General features: G+C 36.9%; 1 protein-coding gene across 4 annotated transcripts in view; it reads left to right on the top strand.

Annotated features, from left to right (window-relative positions):
* crtac1b (cartilage acidic protein 1b) overlaps positions 1-13,392 on the top strand; it is a 57,397-nt gene extending 44,005 nt beyond the window's left edge. For 2 of the 4 annotated variants that reach the window (XM_055170859.2, XM_055170860.2), the window contains 4 exons: positions 3,682-3,827; positions 3,917-3,959; positions 8,159-8,302; positions 8,759-13,392. In XM_055170859.2, the coding sequence (XP_055026834.2) occupies positions 3,682-3,827; positions 3,917-3,959; positions 8,159-8,302; positions 8,759-8,865 (440 nt within the window). In that variant the 3' untranslated portion in view covers positions 8,866-13,392. The remainder of the gene's footprint in view (positions 1-3,681; positions 3,828-3,916; positions 3,960-8,158; positions 8,303-8,758) is intronic. The other 2 variants (XM_055170861.2, XM_055170862.2) reach the window with 2 other exon arrangements.
* The last annotated feature ends 1,577 nt before the right edge of the window (positions 13,393-14,969 follow it).

Consider the following 14,969-nt stretch of genomic DNA (forward strand, 5'->3'; position numbering starts at 1 on the left):
AGTGTTTCTCAATTCCAGTCTTCGCTTTTAGATGTCTTCCTTAGAGATGTTCATTTCAGTATAGCTCTGGCCTACACCTTCCAGTCAATTAAGAAAGAAAAATGTATATATAAATAGCAAACAAACAATATTTAACATTTTAATTTGAACAAAAGTAATCTTTAACTTTTACTGTCATTTGGCACTGTACAGCATATTGATCACAATCATCAGAGACCAAACAGTCAAAAGTAGTTTTATAAAACGGCTCGTTCTGGTTCTTCATTCCGATTGGTTGAAACGCGTTCTAAGCTGTGATTAAATAACCCGGTAACCCCACGGATCAGATCGCATTACATAAGTATCACTGCGCCACTGTTGCTGCGTACTGATTTATGAAAATAAACATCACAGTCTTTAATCATATTTTTAATTTTTCTACAATTGCACAATTAATGTCGATATCCAGATAAATGTCAATAAATATTGTTGAGTCATCTTGTCAATAAAGAGAAAACGCTTCCCTGCGGAGTTTAAAATCCATATTTCAGCTTTTATCCACTAGGTGGCGATTTTACCCAACTTAAACACTGACGCATTCACTCAACACTAAAAACACTCTGTAAGTTTTGATCATAACTCTGAATCTGATTTTTTACAAAAGTTATTCACAAAAATTGAATTATCTCCGAGAGGTGATGCAAAAAATGAAGGTTGGATGAATTTTTTTTATTTTTTAAAGCAGAGCGTCTGTTCTTTCATTTTCATTTGATATATTTTATGTTTATTTAAAGAAGATAATTTTTCTGGAAGGCATTAAACTAAAACTGGGTGGTAACATAAAAAAAGAACTCTGAATGGGAAAGAGTTAAAGTTAAGCATGCTTCCAAGCATATCATCACTTCAACAGTTGCACGATATAAATGTTAATGTATAAATTAGATAAATGTTGATTTATGAAAATAAACACCACAGTCTCAAATCATATTTTCATTGTGTCTTTGCTGTGTCTGTGTTGGTTTGGGAACTACGCTCTGTTTCAGTCACACTTGATTCTGAGGAACTACTTTGTTGGGCGGAAGAGTAATATTTGTTATAATAATGCCTTATTTGTGTTTTATTTTATGAAATCCTGCTATGCATACGAGTAACCATTTTATAAAAGCAATAAGCCCCGTGAAGCAGTGGTGTTACAGTGCATTTTATATCAGACAACAATGCCCCTTAGCTGTTATAAAATGCACTGTAACACCACTGCTTCTTGGGGCTTATTGCTTTATTAACAACCGACATCTCTACAAATGTAAACTACTGGACATGTATCCTCTTTATAACTTAAAATGCATGTGTTTGTGTATAATCTATATGGGCAAGAAGAACAGACTGAATGTTGAATTGAAATAAAAAAGTAAAGGAAAGTTGTGTTGTCTCTTCAAGTAAAAACACTTACTGTAGTGACCAAACTACATGCTGTTTTTTACAAGCTAACAGTCAACATTGACATGTAATCCTATTTACAACACTAGTAATCCAGATTTGCTAATCTAAAAAAGTGTGTATCTGGAAAGGGTGATCAAACTTAATTTTGCTTTTTGAAAAACCAGGACAAAAGTGAGATAGTTTACCTGATCCTGGATAGCAAAACATGGGATTTCCAAATCTGGATAATTTTGATCATTCATTTTTAAACTTTTTGAACAACTGGCCCCTGAAGTCATTAGATTAGATTTAGAAATTAGGATTTCATTTAATTTAGATTTAAGGGGGCTTGCAGGTTGCTGCTATTGCTCAACTAGAGGACCTCACACTAAACACTTGACACTTTAACTAGCTTATTTTTTTGTATTTAATTATAAATACACAGCTTTTCTGTATGTTCTGGTTGTGTTCTTATAAGGACACTGAAAAAAATTATTATATTTGATCATTTATACCATCATAAAAGCAACAATTCTAATGGTTCTAATAAAGCACAGGGTAAAAGAGTATTAGCTATCAGCATTATTATGTACAGTCACCCAAACCCCACGCAATCTTCCTCCACATTCAAACAAAAAATAAAAAATCAGATGCGTAATGCTCAGTGAAACCATCTTTTTATAGTAACTGCTGCTGAAATGTCATCCTTTTTGTCTGGGAATGCACCTGAGCCCCCCTGGACCCTGCCAGGAGCCGTGCGGATCTGTTTACCGCTTTAATTAAGAACTGGGAAGGTGGTCAAAGCTTCTCCCCTGCTTGACGCCCCACCGTGTTCCTTCTTATTGTTCTTCCTTTAAAGGGGAAATATCATGAAAATCTGACCTTTTCCATGTTTAAGTGTTATAATTGGGTCCTAGAAAATGTGAAAAAAAAAAGATTAACCCAGTAACTTAGTTTTGATAAACCATTCTCTAAAAGCATGTAAAAAATAGCTCATTGAAATTTGGCCCCCCCTTGTGATGTCAGAAGGGGATAATACTGCACCTTAATCTGCACTGTCGAACCACAACACTGCCATTTAGTGCAGAGATCAGCTCATTTACATTTAAAAGGACACACACAGAAATGGCACATTTTGCTCACACCTACAAAGTGTCAATTTTAACATGTTATAATAAATTATCCATGTGGTATTTTGAGCTAAAACTTCACATGCGTACTCTGAGGCCACCAAAGATTTATTTTACATCTTAAATTAAATGTCCCCTTTAATGCTCTGCCTCTCCGCCACCAAAAAAGACGCATTAACATTGCATGTTTGAAGTGACTCAATAACATGTGGCACATAACGGATATGACCCACAAAAGTGTAAGCAGAAAAAAGGGCATATATTTTAATATTCACCAGTCGGTTTCAGGCCTCATTCATATGTGGAAATAAATTGGATATGACTCGGATACATGCATTTGGATCAGATTTTCCCATGTCAAGACCTGTTGTGCGTCATTGAAAATGCGACGATGGCAAATGATGTCACCTGCAATCACATGACTCTCTTAGCAGCACAATGGAGGACAACAGCTCCGCTTAGTGGAGTAATGTTGAAGTTTTATGTCTTGTTACAGAAATGTGTGTGTCCATTGCATATCGCAACATTTTACTTCCTCTGTTCCGGGTCAGCAATCTACCTTGAATTGTTTTGCCAAGTCTCCTTGAACCTGTTCTCTGTGGTAGAGCCCGTTGCGTCTGACAACAGATTGTTACAAAAAGGAAGTCGCTAAGTGGACATTGCCGTAAACCCTCTTAAACCGAGTGCTTTCCAACCAGCGTGCCATTTATTTCAGCGTTGAACAAAAGACAGATCTCATCAGTCTGGTATATATGAGAACCTCCTTGTTTTAATACCTCATTGACAGCCGTGCCAAAAACTCTCCAGTCTGTGAACCCCACACACACCGTCAGCCACAAGAGACGCGTTCGGCCTGTATTAAATGAGACATGTTCAGGCTTCGATGCTTACAGAGCTGCCCACAGCTGAGATCGAGCACATTCTTGAGCATTCGTTTAAGAGCCTGCGCTCCACGTGCCAGACCAGCTCGTTCCAACCTGGACTTTGCCGAGAAACTTCTTGGGAGGGCGTTCAATCCAGAATGGTATTTTTCCATGGAGAGCCGTATGTTAAGAAAAGAAATCATTCATTGTGTCTCCAAAGCCTGAGGGGAAGTTGTAAAGACAGACTGTTCGTGAAGTATTGAAAGGATTTCTGTTTGCCGCCCTGACAGGGAAAGACGTGGCCACCAATGTGGAGGTGTTCTGGCCAGATGGACGCTCCGTGGCAAGGCCGCTGGAACCCAGCGACATGAACCAAGTTATGGAGATCCAATACCCCGAAAAAGAAGAGGAAGTGACCCCAGCTGTCGAGATCGAGGTACACGCCCTGTTTGCACTTCTTGTGTGTTTTCTCTTTTTGAAAGATGTAATTGTTTTAGACATTTTGATTCTTTTTTTTTCATGCAGTGTGGACCAGGATTTGAGGTCAATGAAAATGGACGTTGCACAGGTAAGCGTTGTATGAGCGTTGTATGACTAGACTTCGCAGATTTTGATAGTAGTTTGACTCTCTCCACTTTAGTAAAAGAAGCCACTAAAATATAAAAATCTCCCTCATACCAATGATTCAAGTTGCTGTAGGCAGTAGACATCAAACTAGCTAACTTTGAAGGCATACACGACAATGATATCAACCGCAAACTGCAATTTTTTTGGCGATGGCATTATGGGGTCCTGAAAATACACGTTTTTTTTTTTATAAAACACCTTTTCATTTCTGTGTAAACTAGAGGTCTTCACTTAGATTCGAAAACCTGACCCGGTTATCGGATCGGGTTCGGGTCTAAAAGTTTTTAAATGTGCCTTGGACACAGGTTGGGTATAATAATAGTGGCATTGGGTCTCTGGTAATTTAAAATGAATGTGTTTTTGCCGAACGGAGCCGTGTGTGCATAGAGTCCTTTTCCAACCCCAAGCTGGATGCAACTCTTTGACAAGAGCTTTTGTGACAAAGCGTGGCTGGCGGTAGGTAAATTTTCACTGAGACAGACCTGTCAATCAATTTTGAATGCAAATTTTACCAGTGGTGAAAATAAATAGAGCAACCAAATTGGATGCGAGGCCACCGAGGTTTCTTTCTATCTGACTGATGTGTGCGGGGCTGCAGACGGCACACACGTCGGTGGCATTTAAATCCGGGTCCAGTCGGGTTAAAAAAAATTAGCTACTGGTTCCGGTTGGAGTTGGGTCTAATTTTCTCGGATTTGTCTCGGATTGAGTCTTTCTTTTAAAAACAAATAGGGATTGGACGATAAATGCCGATACACACTTATAATAACGATTCTAAATCGCACAGCCGATATTATGCACAGCTTTTTCATGTACTACGGCTTTTGATCAGTCAGTTAAGTCTTTATCGATCTGAAATCACTGTTATTTTGAGTCGTTTATAACATGCATATGTATTCACGTTTGAAGAACAGCGATATAAATATATGCTTTTTAATATATAAATATATGCTTAAAGGTGCAGTGTGTACTTGTTAGAAGGATCTCTTGACAGAAATGCAACATAATATACAAAGCTATATTTTCAGGGGTGTATAAAGACCTTTTTATAAGACTCGTTATGTTTTTATTACCCTAGAACAGTGCTTCTCAAATAGTGGGGCGGGACCCCCAGGGGGGGCTCGAAGCGACACCAGGGGGGGCGCGAGACCCCGGGGAAAATACTTTTTCGGGAAGTGATTTTTTTTTGCACTGTCATTTAAAGACATTACACACCAATCACGCTGATAAGCCGCTTGAGTTTTTATTATTATTTATTGATTGTTTTTAATTTAATTTTTCAGTATCAAATGGTCAAAAATATTATACTTTAAATAAGGATTGTTTTTTTTCAGGCAAATTGATGCATTTTAAGTCTTTTCTGTTACAGACTAAAAAACAATGTTAATAAAGTTATTCTTTGTTGTAAGTTGATAGATATTTCTATTTTTGTGTTTTCTTTAATGTTAATAAGGATACAATGTTTTGCAGATGTGTCATTTTATAGACAAATTATACCATTTACAGTCGCGGCGGAGAGTTGGGGGGGCGCGAAATGTTTACTTCTTCCTAGGGGGGCGTGACAGAAAATAATTGAGAAGCACTGCCTTAGAATGAGACATTTTTATCTACATACACTGAGGGTCCCCTTACATAGAAGTCGCCATTTTGTGATGCCATGTTTCTGCACAAGCCCTTAACGGACAACCTTTTTTTGCTAAGTTCTCTCCATCAATGACAAGTTTTTTTCGGTGGCGGCTACCGTAGCTTCTTTATGCGTTTTAATGGCGAGGGGTGAGCAGTGGACTGAGCCGTTGGTTGCAATTTGCAACTTCACCACTAGATGGCACTAAAATTTACACACTGCACCTTTAAGCCATTTCCTAGAGATGCGTAAATGGTTCTTCTTCTGCGGCCCATATTGAGTTTTTGCACGAGAGTGCCCTCTGGTTTTTGGATGTAGCGGCATTTCACTGTAATTCATTGAGAAGCACAGCAAGCATCGTCTGACGATTTATCGATCTATCTCTAAAAAAAATATTTATGCAGGTCGGGTTTGGGGAAAAAGTGATTCGGGATATTTCAGGTCGGGTACATTTCTTAGGACCTGAGAAGACTTCTAGTGCAAACTACGTAAACGCAAATTTGTGACAGTATTGACATTATGTGCATGTGTTAATTCAGTCTAAAATCAAAACAATGGCATCCTATAGGACTGTGTTTGTGCTGTTCAAGGTACAGACAAAGTTTACAAAATTTTGTTACTTGATAGTCCAGGGTCACTTTTTCACTATTTTCATCTAAACAAAACTGCTTAAAGGAACAGTATGTAAGAAACTTATATCAATTAAAGGCGCTCTAAGCGAATTTTAGACCATAAAACATTGTTTGGTACATACAGCAAACATCTCCTCACTATCTGCTTGCTGCCTGTCCGCTGATCAAACTGTAAAAAAACGCGATCTCTGTAGACAGCCCAGGCTCTATAAACTTCAATATTAACACAATGGCAAAACCTACACCACGAAACAAAACAAAGTGTTCCAGCCAATAAATGCCAAGAGGGATTTGGGGGTTGGGTTTGGGCGCGTTCATAGAGACAGAACGCAGCGCGTCATAATCTGAAAACCACGCCCACCGGGGGGAAAACATTCCAACCGTCTCTATTGACTTTGTATTGCGAGAAGCCGCCTCCTTGTCCTTTCTGGCTTATAACAAAAAACAGAATAATGCCTAAAAGCTGCTGTGTGACAATATGTACAGCTAACAAGCCAAAGAACCCAGAAATAAGTTTTTATAAGCTGTCGAGCCGTAAAACCCAGTCTTTAAGGAGAATAAAGTGGATCGCCGACTATGTTTCTCCCTAGTGGGTGCATTTCTACTGATAGAAGTATTATGAAAAGTTGCCTGTATCAGATTTTGTGTCTTTAAACGCTCGTTTTTTGAGGTCGACAGCTTATAAAAACTTATTTCTGGGTTTTTTGGCTTGTTAGCTGTACACCTTGTCACACAACAGCTTTTAGATATTATTCTGTTTTTAAGTTTAATCTGTAAATAAGTTTTTATAAGCTGTCGACCCAAAAAAAAAAACGAGCGTTTAAAGACACAAAAGTGGAAACAGGCAACTTTTCATAGTACTTCTATTAGTGTGACTGCGTCCACTGGGGGGAAACGTAGTCGGCAATCCACTTTTTTCTCCTTAAAGGCTGGGTTTTACGGCTCGACAGCTTATAAAAACTTATTTCTGGGTTCTTTGGTTTGTTAGCTGTACATATTGTCACACAGCAGCTTTTAGGCATTATTCTGTTTTTGTTATAAGCCAGAAATGACAAGGAGACGGCCTCTCGCAATACAAAGTCAATGGAGACGGTTGGTTTGTTTTCCCCCCGGTGGGCGTGGTCCCCAAACTTGCATAACTGCGCCCTGTCTCTCTGAAAGCACGGAAGGGAGGGGGAGGAGTTAACTACGCTCAGTTTGTTTGATAACACATTTCAAAAATCAACACACAGATGCGCTTAGAACGCCTTTAATCATAAAATGGCCCTGATATGTCACTAGACATTAAGAAATCATTTTCATTTCAAATACTTATATCACTGACAACAGTGGTCTGTCCAGGATATTGTCATTTAAAAAGTGAAGTTGCAGCCCACAACTGATGTTTATGTTGTCATTTTGTGTATTGGCCACCAGTTGTGTGGTTGCAGTACCAGTTTTAGCCACAAGTTTTGTGATTGCAATACAATCCTACTGTTAATACTTTCAATGTCGTTGTGATTTTTTGTATTTACTGTACCTGTACCTCTCTTTAAGACAAATGTGTATGTGTGCAGGCTTGTAGTGTTTCTTTACATCACCACCTACTGGCATGGCATATGCACAACAATGCATATGCCAACTTTAATCTTTTTGACAGTGTTGCTGTGGGTATATGCATTTTTCATAAACACAAAGTAAAACCTTTTCTCTTTTTCAATACAGCGTTGTCGTGTAAACATAGCCCATGTTAACTGTTTATTCAGTAACACATTGAATAATCAGAAAAAAAATATGATTGTCAAACTAATTGTGGTCTCATAGTGTCAAGTTTATTTTCCGAATCTCTCACCCATGCCTGTGTTACATTTCACGTTTAATCCCATGAAACCTGTCCTTCTTCAGATCGAGACGAATGCACGCAGTTTCCGTCCGTGTGTCCCCACGAGCGGCCCGTCTGCACAAACACCTACGGGAGCTTCAAGTGCCGTGCGAACAAAAGGTGCAACCAGGGATACGAGCCTAATGATGAGGGTACAGCGTGTGTAGGTGAGCCGGATGATTAAGGACCATTGTTGTTTTGGAGCAACTAGGAGACCTTGAGAAAAGCTCACATTTCACAATCTGTTTTATGTCTTGTTGCTGTGGTCTGCTGTTTTTAGCTGAATTCACTTGATACCGTACACATTTATTGTAGATCGGAAAGAAAATGCATGTTAACTCTTTCCCTTTAATTAATGGAGATTTCGATTATGTCTGCGACAACGCTTGCCTGCTATTGACAGAAATGTCACTCTTATACGGTGATGTTACACGAACGTCTTTCTGAATCCAATCTGAGCAGAAGTCTTCAACAAAAAAAGACTTTTATCCAAATTGACTTGCAGTGCATTGCAAGCTATACATTTTATCAGTGTGTGTGTTAATTGGGAATTGAACCCAGTGACCTTTGCACTGGTCTCCAGTTTAAAACAGTGACTAGTTTGCTTTCTTTTCTCCCTGCAGCTCAGGTGGCTTATTTTGGAGAAAACAGATCTTCATCCTTCAAACTCTGCTCTTCTTGTCCTCTTGTACTATCTGTACTCATCTTCACTGCATGCTTGTGGGCATGAAGGTCCGAGTCTCTCTGCTCCTGACATCCGTCACCCTGCTTGTTCTCTCTTTCTCTGAGATCCTATCACACCGAGAGTATTTGGAGACGGTTGTAAAACGAACTCTCTACGGACAATTCACTTTCCTGTTGTTTCTGCAATATCTCATTTGAATCATGATCAATAACAGACTTGTAGAAATAATGCTTAGCTTTCCAGTTGGGAGCCTCAAAAGATCCCTGTTTGTTGGAAAAAAACAAGACTTCTCGTTCCAGCTGTAATGAGAAAAGGCTCTGATCAAAAACAGTCCTGTTTTTCATCATATTCGTCAAGCGTGATTCGGGATAAGATTGTAATTGGTATGATCTTCATAAAAGGCCTTCTCTCAGCGTGTCACAGGCATGTAAACAAACGGTCACGGGTTCAATCCAGTTCTAGTGCATTCAAACTCATATCGCATCTTGGCAGGAAACGGCGTGTTTGCAGGTTTTTCAGGACAGCATATGTCCCGGCCATCTGTTTCACGCAAGGTTACATTTCTTAAGCGTTGAATGATACGTTCGTACGGTATAATTTTGACCCTCAGTTGTGACTGGCGGCTGGCAGGATCAGTGCATGTTTTTGGCATGAATGATTGACAGGTTAAGCCAGTGAAGTTAAACTTTTCCTCTTTATCATGCAAAAAAAGTATAGTGGTTAACCTCATAAAACTTTTCAAATTCATGTTTCATGCAATTATAAAAAAAATGTTTTGCTTTATATTTTTGAGACCATTGGGATGTTTTTGCAATGTGATATTTTCATGACAATTAAGCACATTCTTATTACCATAATGCAAAAAATAATATATTATATATTGACATTGATAATGAAATATTCATTATGGTCACATTTGTTACACTGCCTTTTATTAGCTGATTATAATGAGAAAAAAACATAGTATTATTATATTTCTCATTTTATTAAAAGGTTGCAGTAATAAAAACCTAATGAGAAGGATCATTGAAAATTATGGAAACCAATTGTGTTTTTCGTTTTTTTATAGCAAAAATAAGAACTTGACATGTTAAAGCGTATCTAAACCCCTGTTCAGAGCCTGACTTCACCCACTGGCAATATTTGAAAAATGCAAGAAAAGTGGGCAGACCCCAACGGAGATAGAGGGGACGAACTGAGGTCGTACCAAGGGCGTGGTGAGCTTCAAATTGCTTACGTAGGGTCGTACCACTTACGTCACGCGATACCGCAACATTCAACTGTAGTAGCCACCGTTCAACCTGAAGAGGGCAGCACTTAGACGTTTTTGCAACATATATTGTAGCATTGAAACACTTTATACCCAAATGTCAAAAAAGTTACTCAAATCAATGAACAGCACCGATAAAGCCCCATTCTTACAGATCATTCACTAAAAAAAGTTGGTTTAGAGTTTAGTTACACTTTAAGATCTTAACAACTTGTCATGATTTACACTACAATAGAAATGCTGTATGTTTTACACCATGCCAAAATATCAAAAAAGCAGTCCAAAATCACTGTGGACGGGTGCATAAACATATAGCTATAAAGTTACTCTGTGCCATTGATGAGTTATCTTGTCAATTATGCTATTATCCACTAGGTGGTGTTCTTAAAGGGACAGTAAGTAGGTTTTAAGTGTTTTATTAATCAAAATCAATGTCTTTATTCATAAATATGTCCTCGTTGGTGTCAAATGACCTCTGCCAGTGATCTGACTTTTCTTTGTAAGCTTAGAATTTCTCCTCTTTACTTACATTGAACGGGTAAGTCCAAGGAGGCTTCCATATCTTACCGCCATACTGATAAACTATAATAGCAAAGAGGGACAAAAAGCACTAGCCTTCATTCAGAACATGTGAACCAGCTGCAACGGACAAGGAGATCAGTGAGTACATAACGTTTACATTAGTTGCAACATGCATTTTGAAAGGCGAGGCGCTAGAGAGCACTGTTCGTTTGAATGCAAAATACAATTTCACCACTAGATGGGGGAAAATCCTACTTATTGCCTCTTTAACTCATTCACCGCCATTGACGAGTTATCTCGTCATTTATGAGTTCATATTTAACTAATAAATATGCCTTTCTGGACGAATTTCAAAGTGAAAGTGTAATGCCGCTTTTATCCACCAGATGGCGCCAAACCGAATTTATCAAAACCGGAAGTTAAAAAGATTTAATGATTTATTTTACCTGCCTTTATGTTTGATAGTCATTCTGAGTCTGATCTCTAACATAAATTCCTTTACAAAAACGCAATTTTTTAAGCTTTTTGCTCAAAATGTTGTATTTTTGAAGAGAAATATCCATATTTCAGTGGTTAAATTAAGTAGAAAAAGTAAATATATAATGAAACGTTTTTTCCCCATTTTGTTTGTTTGTTTGTTTGTTTATTGTTTTTTTGAAAGCAGAGGGTGTGTTCTTTAATTTGATATAATTTGTATGTTTATATATTTATAGAAAATAATTTTTCCTGCAAGGAATTTTGTGAAAATTTTGTTAAAATCACAAAAATGCAGGTGGGCAACTTTTCTCAAAAAGACTGGCGGTGAATGAGTTAAACAACTTGTAAAACACTAAAGCATCCACTGATCCAAAAACTCTGTGTATGTTTTTATCATCACTCTAAATCTGATCTTTAACAAAAGTCCTTTACATAAATGTAATCAACTCAGCCTTTTGCTTAAAATTTGGTATTTTTGAAGAAGCCTACCCGTATATGAGAGGTGATAAAAAGAGAACAAATAAAGATAGGATTAAACTTTTGTTGTTTAAAAGCAGAGGGTCTGTTCTTTCATTTGAAATATTGTACAGGTGTATATATTTGAAGAAAATATTCTGGAAAGCATTAATTGTCACTCACCTTGTAGGAATACACATGAATTATTATATATTCATATCCTATAAATCTTCAAAAATCTTGACAAACTATATTTCACTGGAAAGCTCTAAGAAACTTTTTTTTCTCATTAAAAATGATGCAGTGACAGTAATTTATAAATTTGTGACAGGAGTATGCACCGTTGACACCTTAGTTGGTAAAACCACTAAAAGAGTGACAAAAACCTTATTGTTTATGATTTAAAATTGAAATTTGGATAAGAAGTAATTTAGATTTATGGCCATTTTGGGAGTAACACATTTAAAATTTTATGGGTTTTTAATATAAAATATATACTTTATTGCATTATTTTTATTAAAAAAAAAACTTTAAATTGATTTAAAGTGTTTTATTTAAAAAGGGAACATGAGTTTGCTTCTAGACCAAAGAATGGTGACAGTTAAAGGGTTTTAAGACTAGTCTTTGAAGTTCATGCAACCGGCCACCAGGTGTTAAATGTAAACTGCTGTACACCCACATGTGTTAAAACTAAAACTAAATCTACACTTTATAGTGTTAAATGTTGAAATATCCTTGCAGTTGATAAATCAATTAAAGGTGGGGTGCATGGTTTTTGAGAAATGCTTTGGAAAAGGGAGTCGGGCCCAGTACCAAAACACACTTGTAGCCAATCAGCAGTAAGGGGCGTGTCTACTAATCGACATCGTTTCCTGGGTTGCATATGTGTGAGGCGGGTCTATCAAAAAAAGGTCCAGATTCTATTGCGGTAGAGGCGTGTTTGTTTAGGTGATTTCAAATATCAACATCGGCTTTCAGAGATCATGCACCCCGCCTTCAAGTAATGATTGATCCCAAAAACTTTCATTCTGGCTCCTCGTGGGACATGCTTTTTGTGAATAGCCAAATATATAAGAAAAATGGCTTTGTCTTTCCCCCTTACATACTAAACATGTTGATATTTATTTTTGTCAATTCTAATACAATGGCAATTTTGTCACATCCTTAAGCCTTTATTAATTAATGAGTGATTCAGTAAATGATAATGTATATTAAAAATGCACCTGCTTTTATCCACAGATCAACCTTATTGAAAGAGAGATGTGATAGATAGGAGATGTTTGGATGATGATGGCCTGTGATGAAAGTGTTAGATAATTTCAGATATTTCATGATGTGTGCATTCTCTGTATTTTATTAAGCTATTTTATAAATAAGATAAACCATACTGTGGTTTAGCCAAAATACTGCGACTGCTTCAGGAAAATAAGATCTGATGAGAGATGTCACTTATATTTATCATTTCAATAATACCTGTAGTTGCATCCAGACCAGATGTAAGGAAAGGCTAAGTTCAGAATCTCAATAAATGGGTGATTAAAAAATTGCTGGTATATTTGGTGTCCATATTTTTTTTTAAGCAGTAATGGTTAGATAGTCTGGTTTGGCTGGTCTGATTTACTGGTTTTACATGGGTTTGGGAACCAGCATGCAAAACACAATATATACTTGTGAAAACAATACTATATTTGCAACAGGTATGGTGATTTCGGTATTCAAGATCCTTGAATGATCCTTCAAATTATATGAGCTGCTTTATGTCATTGTTGACTTGAAAAAGTTTAGTTTTGTCCATATTCACTGTAAATTGAGATCCATCTGTAAAATAAAGTCAAGAAGTTTTTCTCTGTTTGTTTTCATTTTTTTCTATCACTATTCTCACATAAAGGATCCAAAAAACAAAACAAATGCACATTTTAAATGTTAAATCAGTGCTAAGTGACCCTTCAAACCAAACACATGAAAAATTCAGGTAATTGGTATGTTAGGTCACTTGGAAAGAAGTGTGTCTATATCTGAGACAGCTTACCTGAGGCTGTGAGATCTTTGTCTCTGCTAGTGATTCAGGGAGACATATTTCAGATAGTTGGACAAGTCCAAAAGATAAAGAGAGAGATAGAGAGGAAGAGATGTGAAGAGAAAATACAAACTAGAGTGAGATGAAATCTTGGAGAGGAAAGTAAATAGTCTTAGAGATGTAAGGTCACTGCGTGTTTGTTGTCTTTGAATGCAACATTAGATTCCTAAGGCTGGGTCGAAGTTGAAACCGGGCGCTGTGCTAGGATTGGCTACTGAGAATGAAGGGAATGCTCTGGGAATCACTGATGCACCCGTTTATCCAGGTGCTCTTCATTATGGAGATGAGCCATAGACGTGATATCCAGACATTATGCTAAATGATTCTCTGATCAAAGTTTTTTCAGGTTAATTTTTGTGTCCATTTGTATTATAAAGTGACAAGCTGCAAAAATGATGTAACTTTACCATAAATGCTTGAATAATAAATGTTTTTGGAAAGTCCTTGAACCGCTTGTGATGTTTGATCGCGGTGAGACATTTCCAAAGCGTTACTTCTGTACTCTTGAAGAATTTAAGCACTCAAAGTAATTCATGTTGAAATGACATTTGGTTTTCATTTGCATTTACCAACTTTTTCCCAGAGTGACTTACAAATGAGGAATGCTACAACATTTCTAAGGAGTCAGTCACATGTGCCAAAACACAAAACTGTACCAAATGTATGAGGTATATGGAGAAGTAATATCATTTGTTAATGGGTTTAATGAAAATCATTCATTACCGTGGAGGTTTTGATTTTCTGTACCAATCAGAATCAATTTTGTATAATTGACCTTTGACTTTTACAAACTACATCTGTGCTCATTTTCTTGGTCTTAGCCTTTGTAAAAAATCCAAGATCCTTTCAATTAATATTTAAATTTCATGTACTTGTCCTTTTCATATTTGGCAAGTATGTTGGATAATTTACAGTCAAACGGTCAATACTGGTAAATAAACACGATCAACTTTGGGTCAAGTGTTTATCCTCAAATTTAGTTTGGAAGGTCATTTAACAATCAGTTGTATAATACACTTTATTTTAACTCTTTCTCCGCCATTGACGAATTAAGAGAAAACGTCAATTAAGAGAAAACATTTCTCTGCCAATTACGCTTTCCTGACAAGTTTTTACAGTAATCTGTAATTATGCTATTATCCACTAGATGGCGCTCTTACACAATTTATAAAAAACTGAAGCAAAACTAATCGAATTAATTTTAATCTCAGTGTATGTTTTGATTATCGCTCTACATCTGATCTTCAACTAAATTTCCTTGACAAAATACAATTATTTCAGCTTTTTGCTTCAAATTTTGTATTTTTAAAGAAACCTACCCATATTTAAGAGTTTATAAAAACGAAC

This window comes from Misgurnus anguillicaudatus, chromosome 11 (assembly GCF_027580225.2).
Source record: "Misgurnus anguillicaudatus chromosome 11, ASM2758022v2, whole genome shotgun sequence".
In the NCBI taxonomy this organism is placed as follows: Eukaryota; Metazoa; Chordata; class Actinopteri; order Cypriniformes; family Cobitidae; genus Misgurnus; species Misgurnus anguillicaudatus.